General features: G+C 38.6%; 1 protein-coding gene across 1 annotated transcript in view; it reads right to left on the reverse strand.

Moving 5' to 3' along the window:
• Positions 1-14,558, reverse strand: part of LOC114654937 (polycomb group RING finger protein 3) — a 333,228-nt gene that overhangs the window by 17,189 nt on the left and 301,481 nt on the right. Inside the window, exon 9 of the mRNA XM_028805809.2 lies at positions 12,030-12,110. Coding sequence (XP_028661642.1) covers positions 12,030-12,110 — 81 coding nt within the window. The remainder of the gene's footprint in view (positions 1-12,029; positions 12,111-14,558) is intronic.

The following is a 14,558-nucleotide window of genomic DNA, read 5'->3' on the forward strand; positions in this document are numbered from 1 at the left end:
GGTGTGTTTCCTCTGGGCTAGCCAGTGAAGGTTCTGGCTTACTTTATGCTTCTTTTGTAGAGGCCTCACGTCCACTTCTGCCATGTTTAAGTTTCCTTAATATAACAAAATAGTATATGGTTTTAGTTGGTGCTGAAATATTCACAGAGATATTCATTCAATTCTAAGATAATGTCTCAGGTGAACGTTTTGTGGTATTTAGCAACTATCCCGTTGACTATATCCTTGACACATTAAATAATTTTGCTGTGTTTGTGAACAATTCACCTTGGAACTTATGGAAATATATCTACATGAACATTTACTGGGTATTTTTATATACAATCACACTGGAAAATTAGAATATAGTATGCACAGAAATTAGAATGTATAATTATGATTAAGAGAGAAGTAGGGATAGCGTGTTGCCGCACCTACTACACGATGAACCAACTGGATTGGGACCAGAGTGCAGCGGGTGACACCTTAGCACCAAACTGGAATAGTGTGAGGTTTTTTTTTTACAGTGGTTGGAGTGCCAATCCTGCTACCAACCCACAAGTTTTCCCTGTTAGTTGGGGAACCTCCATGCAGGGCCTGATGTAGATTAACATCATACTCAGGATGGAGCAATTACAGGTAAAGGGCCTTGTTTAAGGGCCCAATGGAGTAGAGTCACTTCTGGCATGTATGGGATTTGAACCACAGATCCCTAGCCTCAGTGCCGCCACTCTGCACTACATATATATGATTAAGGACTTACTTTAATTAAACAGTTGTTTTACTGTGTGTTTGTACACATTATAATACATTATTTTTAAAGTACTTTGTAATCAGGGGACAAAAAGTTAATTCATTCCTCTCTCACTCTCTAATATAGTTTAAGCACTGTAAAGCACTGAATTGCACTGAATCTCAGAAAGTTAAAACACTGGAATGCACTAATCAGGCAGAGTGGTGGCTCTGTGGCCAAGGATCTGCACTGGTGTCTGGAAGGGTTGCTGGTTCAAATACCATTACTGCCAAAAAGCGATCCTATTCTGTTAAGCCCTTGAGCAAAGCCTTTAAGCTGAAAATTGCACCACGGGCTGCCCATAAGGTTATGCAAAAAGACATTTTTGCCTTGGGTATTAGCAAAGTATATTAGATCACTCCACCAATGTAAAATGACACCCTGAAAGGCTGGTGCCAAACACTGGGATAAGCAATAAGCCAGTGTGACTGAAAAGGGTACCGGACAAAGACGGCAAAATGCCAAACAGGTGTCGGTTTTTACCATAATGAATAATGAATGTGGATGGTCATAACCTTATAAAATGGGGATGACTGAAGGGCGATCGTACAAAGGTGGCAAAATGTCATTAGGCGTCGCCCATTAGCATAGCAGTAGTCAAAGTATCTTATCTATGTTAAGCTCTGTATAGAAATGTCTGTGCCTACAGGAACAGTGGCTTTCTCCGTGGACAGAACACGGCAGTTTATTATCTTTAATAAAAGTCTAAACTGAAACCCAAATGCTTTTGGACTCTGTGTGATTTCATGGCTTTGAATATTACTGTCTTAGGAATTTATTCTACAACAAAATATAATTAGTTACCTCTTGTTGTTTTGAAAACTCATGCATTAAAAAGTGTTGATTACATGACCTATTCCGTAATTGACACATACTGCTAATTGGCTATCAACCTATTATGACTCACCTTGGATTCTGCATTTGTAGTTGTGATTGAGTGACTTTAAAGTAATACTGGTTTTCATCTGGTGCTTCCATTATTTTGCCCATTCCCTGTACTAATAAACTACTCACCAAACTATAGAGCAAAGATAATTATACATAAATATTTTTATAATTATTGCATATATCTCTGGTCATCACTTTTTTTAGCCTCTCCAAGTACATTTAAGAATCTCAAAAAAACACACTAGAAATCCCAGAAGAGTTCAGGGCAGGGTTAGCATCGTCTTACTTGGATGAATCTAGCCAGGCAATATTCTAAGGTTTGATTTAGAAAAGAAAAAACAGACAGACACACAAGATAAAGCCAGGGGAAGAAGTCTCATCAAGCTTATTTAAATGCATGCACACACAGCCGTGTGGAATATTGCTATGCTGTCAAGTACAACTTGCTCTTGCACTTAGGGAATTTAAATTCAAGACAGAGTACGCACTTCTCACCAAGAGAGTACTGCTGAAAACACCTAATGCTTTTCAGCATTAATTTGGATCCTGCTGTGAAGAGCAGGCTCTGAAAAACTGACGGCAGAAAATGGTAAAATAATAAGCTGGCCAAAAGGGAATGAATACAGTTGATCTATTTCCATCAGCTTTAATGCACACTTTGTTTCCATAGGTGAATTTATGAAACAGATTTCCTCGGATTTTGGCTTAAGATCTCTCACACAGACACAAAACTGGGAGCATTCGAACTTTAACATATAGATCGCACAAACATCTCACTTGCTCCACTGTCCTCTTGTCTTCTTTTGAAAGTATCCAACATAAAATATATATTTTAACAACACTTATTTTTTTCTATTTTCAAATGAATCCCAGTGTTGAATACTGAATTAATTTGAAAATAGAAAAAAAAATCAAAACTCCTCCTTACTATCTGTACTTAAGAGTTTAAACTAATTTGGCTCCATTAAATAAACCAATCATTAATTTCAAACCATTTCTCCCAATTGGACCCAACACAGTTTGACTATTGGATATTGAAGAAGTAATTATCCATTTTCTCTACAAGGCTGGAAAAAGCTGGCAGCAGTGTTAAGGATGAGGTTTTTTGATTTCTCCAGTGCCTTCAGTACCATCCAGCCATCCCTGTTAATGGATATGAGGTATGCAGGTGGATGAGCCAATTGCATCCTGGATAATGGGCTCTCTGTTGGGCAGACTGCAGTTTGTAGCACTAAAGAATTGTGTGAACAACACAAGGAAGATCCTGCCTCCTGCTCTCTTCACCCTGTACTGCTTGGACTTTATATAAAAGATATGTGAATATTATATATATATATATATATATATATATATATATATACATACACACATATATGTGTACGCCTGATGAGCCCAGAATGAGGGCGAAACACGTGTTGCGTACTCTTTGCATTTATTTGACAGTAAACTATTTCAACCATTCTATGATCTGCTCCTCACAAACTGAGGGAACCGTGGCGGATGTTAGCAGATTGCTGGCCAACCACAAGTGTTACCTGGTAGGTAACCACCCATACAATCAGACTGTGACACAGACTTTGAATGCCGTGAATGTAATTACCCCGATCTACATGCTGTCAAATAAACGAACCATACGCCGTGGCGCAACGTCCGAGGTTCGAGTCCCGAGAGGGAGTGCAGTGGAGTGTGTACGCCTGATGAGCCCAGAATGAGGGCGAAACACGTGTCACGTACTCTTTGCATTTATTTGACAGTAAACTATTTCAACCATTCTATGATCTGCTCCTCACAAACTGAGGGCACCGTGGCGGATGTTAGCAGATTGCTGGCCAACCACAAGTGTTACCTGGTAGGTAACCACCCATACAATCAGATTGTGACACAGACTTCGAATGCCGTGAATATATATATATATATATATATATATATATATATATATATATACATATACACACACACATATATATATATATATATATATATATATACATATACACACACACATATATATATATATATATATATACACATATATATATATATACATACATATATATATATATATACATATATATATATATATATATATATACATATATATATATACACACACATATATATATATATATACATATATATATATATACATATATATATACACACACACATATATATATATATATACATATATATATATATACATATATATATACACACACACATATATATATATATATATACATATATATATATATACATATATATATATACATATACATATATATATATATACATATATATATATACACACACATATATATATATATATATACATATATATATATATACATATATATATATACACACACATATATATATATATACATATATATATATACACACACATATATATATATATATATATATATATATATATATATATATATATATATATATATATATATATATATAGAGAGAGAGAGAGAGAGAGAGAGAGAGAGAGAGAGAGAGAGAGAGAGAGTTACTTGATTTATATGTTACTAGCAGTAATTCTCAGACGATTCTTCACTTATGGGGTGTACTGAGAAGGGGGATGAGACAGAGAGGAGAGGAGTCAGTTGGAAAACTGTTTCTTGGTGCAAAGAGAATTGTCTGCAAGTAACATCAGCAAAACCAAAGTACTGTTTATTGACTTGCACCCCTGCCTGACAGGAGGACACGTTTTCAGCGATCACCACACGTTTATTCCTAATATTTACAAGTCACTAAGTGCACCGCCACCAAACACCCCCCACAGTCTGTCAACGTCCAGAGTCCTTCACTAGCCTCTTCTCTTCCACACACACTGGGCCTCTCTTCGCCCACCTCCTTCTCTGACCTCGTCCACCTCCTCACCCGACTCCAGCCTTGATTGTCGGGAGGCGGGCCCTTTTATAAGCAGCCGAATGCCGACCACACCCAGCCACCTGTGACACTGCAAAGAGTCTTTACATCTGGCAAAGTAATTGGGGGACCACATTAATGAGAAGCTGGACTGGTCTCATAACACAGAAAGGGCCGAGCAGACTCCTCTTTCTTAGGAGAGTATGTTCCTTTAATGTAGGTAGTGACAGTCTTCTAATATTCTACAACTTTCCATGCTTTAGTGTGCTGGGTCAGGAACATCATTTCGAGAGGCTCACAGATGTAATAATTTAATTATGAAGTCAGGCACTCTCAACCCACAGAAGATAGCAGTTGAATAGGAAATGAAAACAAAACTGAGCACTAGTTCCTCTCTCTGACACATTAACACTTTGGACTTTCAGACAATTAATTATTCAGCAGAAGTGTGTCAGGAAGCGCTACAAGGGCTCCTTCATACCAATGACAACTGGTAGTCAACATATACACAGACAATAACCAGCATCCACACAGCTAGTGCTAGGGCAGAGAATCAAAATTTCTAAAATTCTGCAAATCACCATGCCATGTTGTCAAACTACCAAATTAATAAGTTAAATAAGAAAGCAGGCTCAGTTATGTGATGTAAATTTGACCCACTAGAGATAGTGGAGGAGAAAATGAAAACAAAACTGAGAGCCATTATGAGCAAAGCTGCACATCCTTTCTCTATGAAACACTAGCATCAAGGACTTTCAGCTAATATATTATTCAGCAGAAATGTGTCAGGTAATGCGGTTGGGGCACTTTCATACCAATTAGAATATATCTTTATAACCCACTGGTGAGGCCTCATCTGGAGTACTGTGTGCAGTTTTGGTTTCCAGGCTACAAAAAGGACATAGCAGCATTGGAAAAGGTCCAGAGAAGAGCGACTAGGCTGATTCAGGGGCAAAAGGGGATGAGTTATGAGGAAAGATTAAAAGTGCTGAGCCTTTACAGTTTAAGCAAAAGAAGATGAAGAGGTGACATGATTGAAGTGTTAAAAATTATGAAAGGAATTAGTCCAGTGGACAGAGACGGTGACTTTAAAATGAGTTCATCAAAAACATGGGGACACAGTTGCAAACTTGATAAGGGTAAATTTCGAAAAAACCTTAGCAATTTGTCTTTACACAGAGAACCACAGACACATGGAGTAAGTGACCAAGTAGTGTGGTAGACAGTAGGACTTTAATGACTTTCAAAACTTGACTGGAAGAATTCAGTGGATACGACTGGCAAGCTTTGTTGGGCTGAATAGCCTGTTCTCAACGAGATTGTTCTAACATTGTAATTCCTCACTGTGACTGTTCATTTCATCTTCATCCAACATAGACATAAAAAACAACCATCATCTAATCAGCTAGTGTCAGGGAAGAGAATCAAAACATAATTTCACTCTGCAAAGCATAGTGCCATATTGTCAAACTACTGAATTAATTGTGTTAATACAGGAGGCATGCTCAGTTACAGGACAACTCTCAACAAGCTGGAGATAGGAATGAAGGAGACAATGAAAAGAAAACTGAGTGCCATTATGAACAATGCTACACACATTCTCTCTGTGCCATGCAAGCATTGAGGGCTTTCAGCCAATGGATTACTCAATAGACGTTTGTCAGGAAATGCTACTGGGGCTCCTTTATACCAATGACAATATGCCAGGATAAGGCCTCACTGTAACTTTTACTTTTTTTTTTTTTTTAAGTAATTCTTGCATTTGTTTGTTACAATATTCATACAGATTTATTTATATATTTAGTAAGCTTCTAGAAAAAGCCAAATTTCATACAAAGTTTCATGTATCTACATATTCAAAGGAATTTGCATCCTACCCAGTAATATCATTGAAAGTCTGCCACAGGAGATCACATCCACACCCCAATCCAAGTTTACAGTCACCAATCCCTTGCATGGCAAAAACTAAAATAATTTACACAGACACAGAGAACAACCCTCATCTAGACAGCCAGTTTCAGGGCAGAGAATCAAAACAAAATTTTGGACATTCTTCAAACCACCATGCTATGTTGCCAAACAATCTGCTTCAACATTTTCTAAATTATTGCTTAGCAAATTAAGAAAATAATATAATTCCAATCGATCAGCATTTAATGTTTAAGATTTTACATTGAGCATTAATACAAAGTCAGGCAGTTTGGGCAGATTAAGAATTAATGTGGAGCTAAATTTCAGCTGGGCAAAGCTGAACACTGCATTTATAAGCAAAAAACGTTGACAGCTTGATCGTTGTGACATGTCGAATGCTCATGTACACTCCAGTCCTGCAGATGTCGCTAATGTGCATACAGTATGTACTACATTACAATTTCTCACATTACATGACATTTACCCTAGGTTCTTGTCTATAAGTCGGACTCGTGTATAAGCCGGAGACCAAAAATCATACGAATTTTTAAAATAAAATCTTATCATAGATAAGCCGGACTCATGGATAAGCCGAACGTACTATAACCTATAACTAATAGAAAGGAGGGAGGTCAGTGGTCTCACTCGCACCCATTTAATTTCTTTAAGGGGGGAGAGAGAGTGTGAGATATTGGCGTCTCTCTCACTCCCCGCATGGCGCGGTTGGAACGGCCGGAGGGCGTTCTTTCTGCTCTGGGCGTCGCCGACTCAACACGCGCGCGTAGCAGTCATTTAAATTGTAATTTTATATGTAAGCATATTTAAATATATATCGCGGATTTTTTGCTGGTTCGCGGATTTCTGCGGACAATGGGTCTTTTAATTTCTGGTACATGCTTCCTCAGTTGGTTTGCCCAGTTGATTTCATACAAGGGACGCTATTGGCAGAAGGCTGAGAAGCTACCCAGCTTACATTTCTCTTTCTCTTGCGCTGACTTTCTCTGATCCTGATGTAGGGGGATTGAGCAGGGGGGCTGTTCGCACACCTAGATGATACGGACGCTTGTCTAAAAATGCTGAAAGATTATCTTCACGTTGCTATCTTTTGAGCAGCTGCTTCCTGAAACGACATGCTGCACGGTGCTTCGCATACTTAAAAGCTCGAAGGGCACGTATTGATTTTTGACTGAAAAACAAACTCTGTCTCTCTCTCTCTTCTCTGCTCCTGACGGAGGGGGTGTGAGCTGCCGCCTTCAACAGCTTTGTGCCGCGGTGATTCGCATACTTAAAAGCCAAACAGCACCATTGATTTGTTTGCTAGAGATTGTTTTCTCTATCTATGTGACATTCTGTGCTCCTGACACGCACTCCTTTGAAGAGGAAGATATGTTTGCATTCTTTTAATTGTGAGACAGAACTGTCATCTCTGTCTTGTCATGGAGCACAGTTTAAACTTTTAAAAAAGAGACAAATGTTTGTTTGCAGTGTTTGAATAACGTTCCTGTCTCTCTACAACCTCCTGCGTTTCTGCGCAAATCTGTGACCCAAGCATGACAATATAAAAATAACCATATAAACATATAGTTTCTACTTCGCGGATTTTCTTATTTCGTGGGTGGCTCTGGAACGCAACCCCCGCGATGGAGGAGGGATTACTGTATAAGCCGGACTTATGTATAAGCCAATATTCTATTTTTTCATTTTCACAAATTTTTTCCTTAGATAAGCCGCGGCTTATAGACAAGAACTTAGGGTAGTATGTCAGATTTGCTGACTGCATTCCCAGACTATGTCAATTTAAAGAACTGCAAAAACGTTGGCCATGTCACATTTATTGATCACGCACCAGACTTCTAGCACAGTCCTGCTTGTCCCTTTTTGTGACAGCCAATAGCATGCTGTCTGATGGAGCCAGTGATGTAGGAAGGGTTAACATGTATGGCTTATTCAGCCACACTCACCTCCCTTTTTTCTGTTCTGTCATGGTATGTTAAAAATGAGACATCAGACCAACAAGCTTTTCTTCTGTCTGTGTCAACACGCATGTTCCTTATTTCTCATTGCTTACACTACATGCATAGTCCTTCCGGGTGACCATTCATTGGTTGTCAGTTCTCGTGTACACAGAGGTTGCCCCTTACGAATAAAGACAAAAATCAAACCTGTTTGATTTCACCAGTTTACAGGTTGCTGGGCATGTCGTATTATGTGACTGGCCTTCATAGGAGCATTTTGCTAAAAATATGTAAATAAAGGCTATGACTGAAAATTGCTGGAAAACTTTGTGTAATGTGACATAGCTAATTAGATGTTGATAAGGTGATTGGCGTTGCTGTGTCAAGGTCAATGGACAATAGTTTGATGCCTAGCCTTCTCGCTCTTTACGTAGAGTTTGTACTTTCTCCCCATGTGTTTTCCACAGGGACTACAATTTTATGTCACACTCCGTGATCACAATACGAATAAAAGAGTATCTGTGTGCGTATGCCAGTTCTGATCTTTAATATTAGAATGAAAATCTGGATGGATGATAGGCCTGACGTTCAAAATAAAAAAAAAAAAAACCTGTTTATTATTAAACTGAAAACACTTCAATGGAATAACACTACTGAAAAGAAGGGTAATTTTCTCCTTTACACTAAGAAAACAGCTGTCATAAAATAGAGGTTGCAGATTCCTATTATATTCTGGAGGATTGCACTGACTAAAGATATTGCTATTGATTTGCTAGGCAAATTTATATTTTTTTTAAATTTGCTAATCTAGCCAAGAGGGGGGCAAAACAGCCCAACTTGGTGCCAGGAGAGAATACCAGTTGGGTGGAGAAACTGTGTGATTGGATGATATTCAGGTTTGTGAAAATTATATAAGGAATAAAGCTGATAATTGGAAAAGGGTTAAAGAGAGAAGGCTTAGAGAAGAGACCACCATAGGGGAGGAGCAGTTTGGTTTTATGCAGTGTTTGCATTGAGGCAGCCGATAAAGGAACATGGAGAAAAAGAGAAAGATGAAAGAAAGATATGGCGTTTATTGATTTGGAGAAGGCTTATGCTACTGCGCCACGTCAAGAGGGATGGAGGTGCATGAGAGAGAAAAGAGGACCAGAAAAGTATGTGAGGATTCTCCAGGATATGTATGAGGGAGTGAGGACTTGGGTTAAAAGCAGTGCTGGGGTAACAGACAAGATACCAGTTAGAGGGGGATCTGCACCAGGGGTCTTCTTTAAGTCCTGACCTCTTTGATCTGATTATGGATGTGTTGAGTCATGGGATGAAATACCAATGGGCAGTGAAAGGAGCACAGGAGAAGATGTTAGATGTGGCAGAAATGAGAATGTTGAAATGGAAGTGTGGAGTTACAAAAAGAGACAGAATAAGAAATGAGACAATCGGAGGTACAACAAAAGTGGGAGAGATATCTAAAAAAATACAGGAAGGTGGTATGAACATGTGATGAAGAGAAAAGGAAAGAGTGATGGGATTGGAAGTTCAGAGGAAGAGAAAGTGATGGAGGCCAAGGTGGAGGCAGATGGATGAAGCAAAAGAAGATCTGAAGGAAAAGGGTCCGAGTGGTGAGGAGGTGCAGGACCAAGCCGAATGGAGAAGGTTGATCAAGCACATCGACCCCACATAGAAGTGGAAAAGATGAAGAGGAAGAAAAATAGGATTTTTCTTTTATATTTATTTTGTAGCTGCTCACAAAATAGTCCCAAGCTTTGTTTTACTTCGGTGTTCATTACATTATAAAGCAATGTCTAAAGCATACGTGTGCAAAATACAAGCAAGCTTAAAATCACACAAATTCAAAATCAGTCTGAAACACATTTAACAATTTGATTGCAGTCAATTTAAAAGATCATATAAACCTGGAAAAATAAAAAAAATGCCACTGTTGTGGCTGATTGGTGTATAGTATGTAAAGATTTCATGGCTTAACCGAGCAGGGAGTGGGCATGACACATGTCCGAGGTCAGAGCAGTATACCTGACACTGTTTTTAATGCCACAAAAATTACTGGCCACAAAAGAGTAATTTTATCCCAGTGGTTTTGTATACTTTGTCCTGACCAACTGTCGGACATTTCTCCAATTTCTGGCTAAGCCCTTGCTCAATTTTGAATTCTTCAACACAACTCCTTTAAGTTCATTTGCAATCTCCTGTTTTCTAGGCCCTGATTTATCAAAAGTTCATTTCTTACCTGAATCTCTTCTTAGGCTGAGCCTTGCCTGGTGGGCCAAGCCAAGGGGATTGTCTCCCTGACACAGTATCCATGTTCCTTGTGGTACTGTGACTAAATCTTCATGCAGAATAAGAAATGTGCAATGTTTAACAATCTTTGCATTCTGATAAGTTTTGTTTGTTAGCAATGCTGTCCTCAGTTGTTGGCTGACAAGCCAAAATCCATCTTTTATTCGGCACACTTCATTTCTGCCTCTGACAGACCCTTTCACCAACAATCTGTTTGCCAAGACAAACTTTCCACTTACCAGATGTTTATTGGGTGCTGCCCCCATTCACAACAAATGATACACTCACATCACTTTCATTTCACATTTAAATCTTTAGTCTTGTCAGTTGATCCTCACGCATGCACTCCACGGTTACTAGTCTACCTGCATTGAACAGCTGTGTCTGCACAGTCAACTGTGAGACAAATTGAGCAATCAATTATGAGGTTGGGGCGGATAATGAAGTATGTCATCAGTGTAGATCTTTGCTGAATTTCTTACAAAATAACATTACAAACCTTTGTGTACATCAACCTTGTACACAAAGAGAGCAGAAGCAACGTATCTAATTTTAATAAGGTGACAAATAAAATACAGACATTAACATCTAATTAACCAAAATTGGTTAAAATAATAAAGAACACCAACCAAACACGAATCGAAAACAACTCTCTAGATTACTCTTCTCCATAAAAGAGTAAGTAAGCAGCATTATATGAACTCTTATCAGAACTAAGAAAAACACCCAGAGTGCAGTGTGAATGGAACAACTGGAACAAGGTATTAGGAGTATTTTGTGGCCAAAGAATTAAAGAAATGGTTAAAGGTCAGGTTTTTAGGACAGTGGTAAGACCAGCAATGATGTATGGAGCTGAGCCATGGGTAGGAAAAGGAGCACAGCAGGAAAAGAAGTTACAAGTGACAGAAATGAGAATGTTGAGATGGATGTGTAGAGTTACAAAAAAGGACAGAACAAGAAATGAGACAATCAGTGAGACAACAAAAGCAGGTGAGATATCTAAGAAAGTACTGTAGGTTGAAGTGGTATGGACATGTTATGAGGAAAGAGTGATGGGAACAGAAGTACATGAGAAGAAAAAGCGAGGGATGACAGAGCAGAGCTGGATGGATAAAGTAAATAAAGATCTGAAGGAAAATGGTCTGACTGGACAGGAGGTGCTGGGTCAAGCTGTATGAAGAAGGGTGATGAAGCACATGAAGATGAAGAGGAAGAAAGAACACAATGACTGAGGCTTCCATGATATATTTATAAAAACAGATGATTTGAACTTTGCATCTTCCAAAATATTTAACTTTAATGTAATTTAGAAAAAAAAGGACTCAAACCTTGAATCTCCATCTTGTCACAACTACGAATTTCAAAGTGTGGTCCTTTCCTAGAATTTCTTCATTGCATAAAATGTCCAGCTAAAAAAAAAAAAAAGACAAAAGTATTTTTTTTTATTTTTTACCCAGTTTCTCTATAAATCAAGAATCACAATACTTTATAGCACATCATACATTTTAATCTCAAATTATATTATGACATGTTCTGGTTATTTAAGCCAGTGATTGATATTAAGCTCACAAGTGGAAATGAAGCTGTGGTGGCTGCTCTTCTGGAATATTTATAGCGGCCTAAAGAAGTATCTGTTTGTTTGTTACTATTTGGGTGAAGTTAAAGGAACAAATTCAGAAAAAAAAGTTAAATTAGAAACAAGAGCATTATAAAACGACATACGAATTAAGACCTGAAAAAAATTTAGACCCCTTCACTTTCAGCACACTTTATTGTGCTGTACATTTAATTTTTAATGGATACATTTGCCATTTTTGCTCATCAATCTGTACTCAATACACACAGTGAAAACATGTTTTCAGAAAGGTTTGCAAATTATTGATTAATACTGAAATCCCTCATTAGCATAAGTATTCAGACCCTTACTTCTGTGCTTGGTAGAAGGACTTTTGGCAGCAAATAAAGCTTTTAGTCTTCCTGGGTAAATTTCCACACGCTTTGCACATCTGGGATTTGGGTAGTTTATTTCATTCCCCCTGGCAGATCCTTTCAGGATCTGTCAGACTGGATGGTAAACTGCAATCTTCAGGTCTCTCCACAGGTGTTCAATGAGGTTTAAGTCTGGGCTTTGGCTGGACCACTCAAGGACAGTCCGAGACTTGTCCTAAAACCACTCCAGTGTTGTCCTGGCCGTATGCTTTGGGTCATGCTGGAAGGTGAACCGTCACCCCAGTCTGTGGTCACAGGCATTCTAGTGCTCTTTTCAGAAAGGTTTGGAAATTTAAGGATTAAACTTAACCCTTAAATCGCCGTAACTGGCTATTGTCAGTTCCCAATGCAATTTGCCAGCATGCCAGATCAGAGTATATTCAGTGACGTACATTCTCTGAATGACACAACCAGCCAGCACGCTGCAGCTGATCAGTCCGTTCTGTAAATTCGTTGAGCAGCCAGCTCATGACCACTGCCGCATCACTGTCCCTGAGATTCAGCCACTGCACGCGTCAGCATTGAATTTGTTGAATTCCATCAATGGTGTCAGTTGCACCTTGTACATATAATAATAGACTGTTGCAGTATTTTTTTTTTTTAAATAGTTTTTACAGTTCATTGGCAGTGCAGTGTGATCAGTGCTGCAGTAATTGCTCTTTGCATGAAAAAAATGTGTTCCATTAAAATTTTTCTTTGTAAATTATGACGTTTCCTTAAAAAGTGCAGCAAAAAAGTATTTGGCGTCCAGGGGTGCATTAAAAGTATGTGGAAATTTTCAGGGTTAATTGAGAAAGGTTCCTGAAAATTTAATTTATAAATGATGACATCTGCAACAAGCTGGGCTGTAATAGCAGGGCAGAAGAAACCATGTGACAGAAGCTATGCAAGACAAGCAAGGCATGCAAATGAAGCTATGGAGCGACCTTGAGTGCCAGTGCAGCAGCTGGGTGTACGCATGTTATGCTGCTACCATCCGCCTCACTGTTTTCTAATGAACTCCATCCGAGCCCCAAAAATAAGCAAATAATAAAAGCAATTTAAAATCTGTTAACAGAGGATTTTATTTTAATGAAAGCAAATCTGTAATTTTAGGCAGCCATAGCACCAAAAAGCATAGAGTAAGCTGCACAAAGACTTTCTCCCCATGATTTTGCAGCTGGTAAACATCTTCATTCACAGGTTCAACACAAGGCGTTATGTTTTCTTGTTTAATTCTAGCAGGGAGAACACCTTGCCTCTCTCTGAAACACAATTTAGTTTTGCCGGGGAGCTTTACACGCAGACCGTACAGGATTATTTTTGAAGTGTGAGATTCTGTGTTACTTTTGTCAGATCACATCATCCTTGGTTTTCAATCCTCATGTGACATCCTGCTCAAAATGGTATCAGACATGAGTGTATAGAATAATTAATACAGGAATACTGTATGTTAACTGCAACAAAAAAGAAATTCCAGACTGACATTTCATCAGATTTCCATCAGTTTTGTAGTTACATTATCAATTATGGACAGGCTAAAGGAAAACTCGGTGCTGGGGTTCCACTCGGGTCACCACTTTTAATCTCAAGTAAAAAGGCACTCAGTGGCGCAATAATAAACAAACATCGCCTCCGTGGCTGAAGTAAAGGAAATCTCTTGTACGTTAAAAATTTGGGAGCTCCATTCTCTCTAAGAATCGGGTCCAAATGAGACGCCAACCTTAGAGGGCATCTCCCTTTTAGAGCAATCCATTCAGTTGAATTAAAGGGGCATCTACTCTGTGATGAAAAAAACAAAATACAAGCCTGACAGCAGGAGCCCCTTCTCTCCCCTGTGGGGTGTTACAAACCTTAGATGAGTCCTTGAAGTGTTCCTCGGATACGCA

The sequence above is a fragment of the Erpetoichthys calabaricus genome, chromosome 7 (assembly GCF_900747795.2).
Source record: "Erpetoichthys calabaricus chromosome 7, fErpCal1.3, whole genome shotgun sequence".
Classification (NCBI taxonomy): domain Eukaryota; kingdom Metazoa; phylum Chordata; class Cladistia; order Polypteriformes; family Polypteridae; genus Erpetoichthys; species Erpetoichthys calabaricus.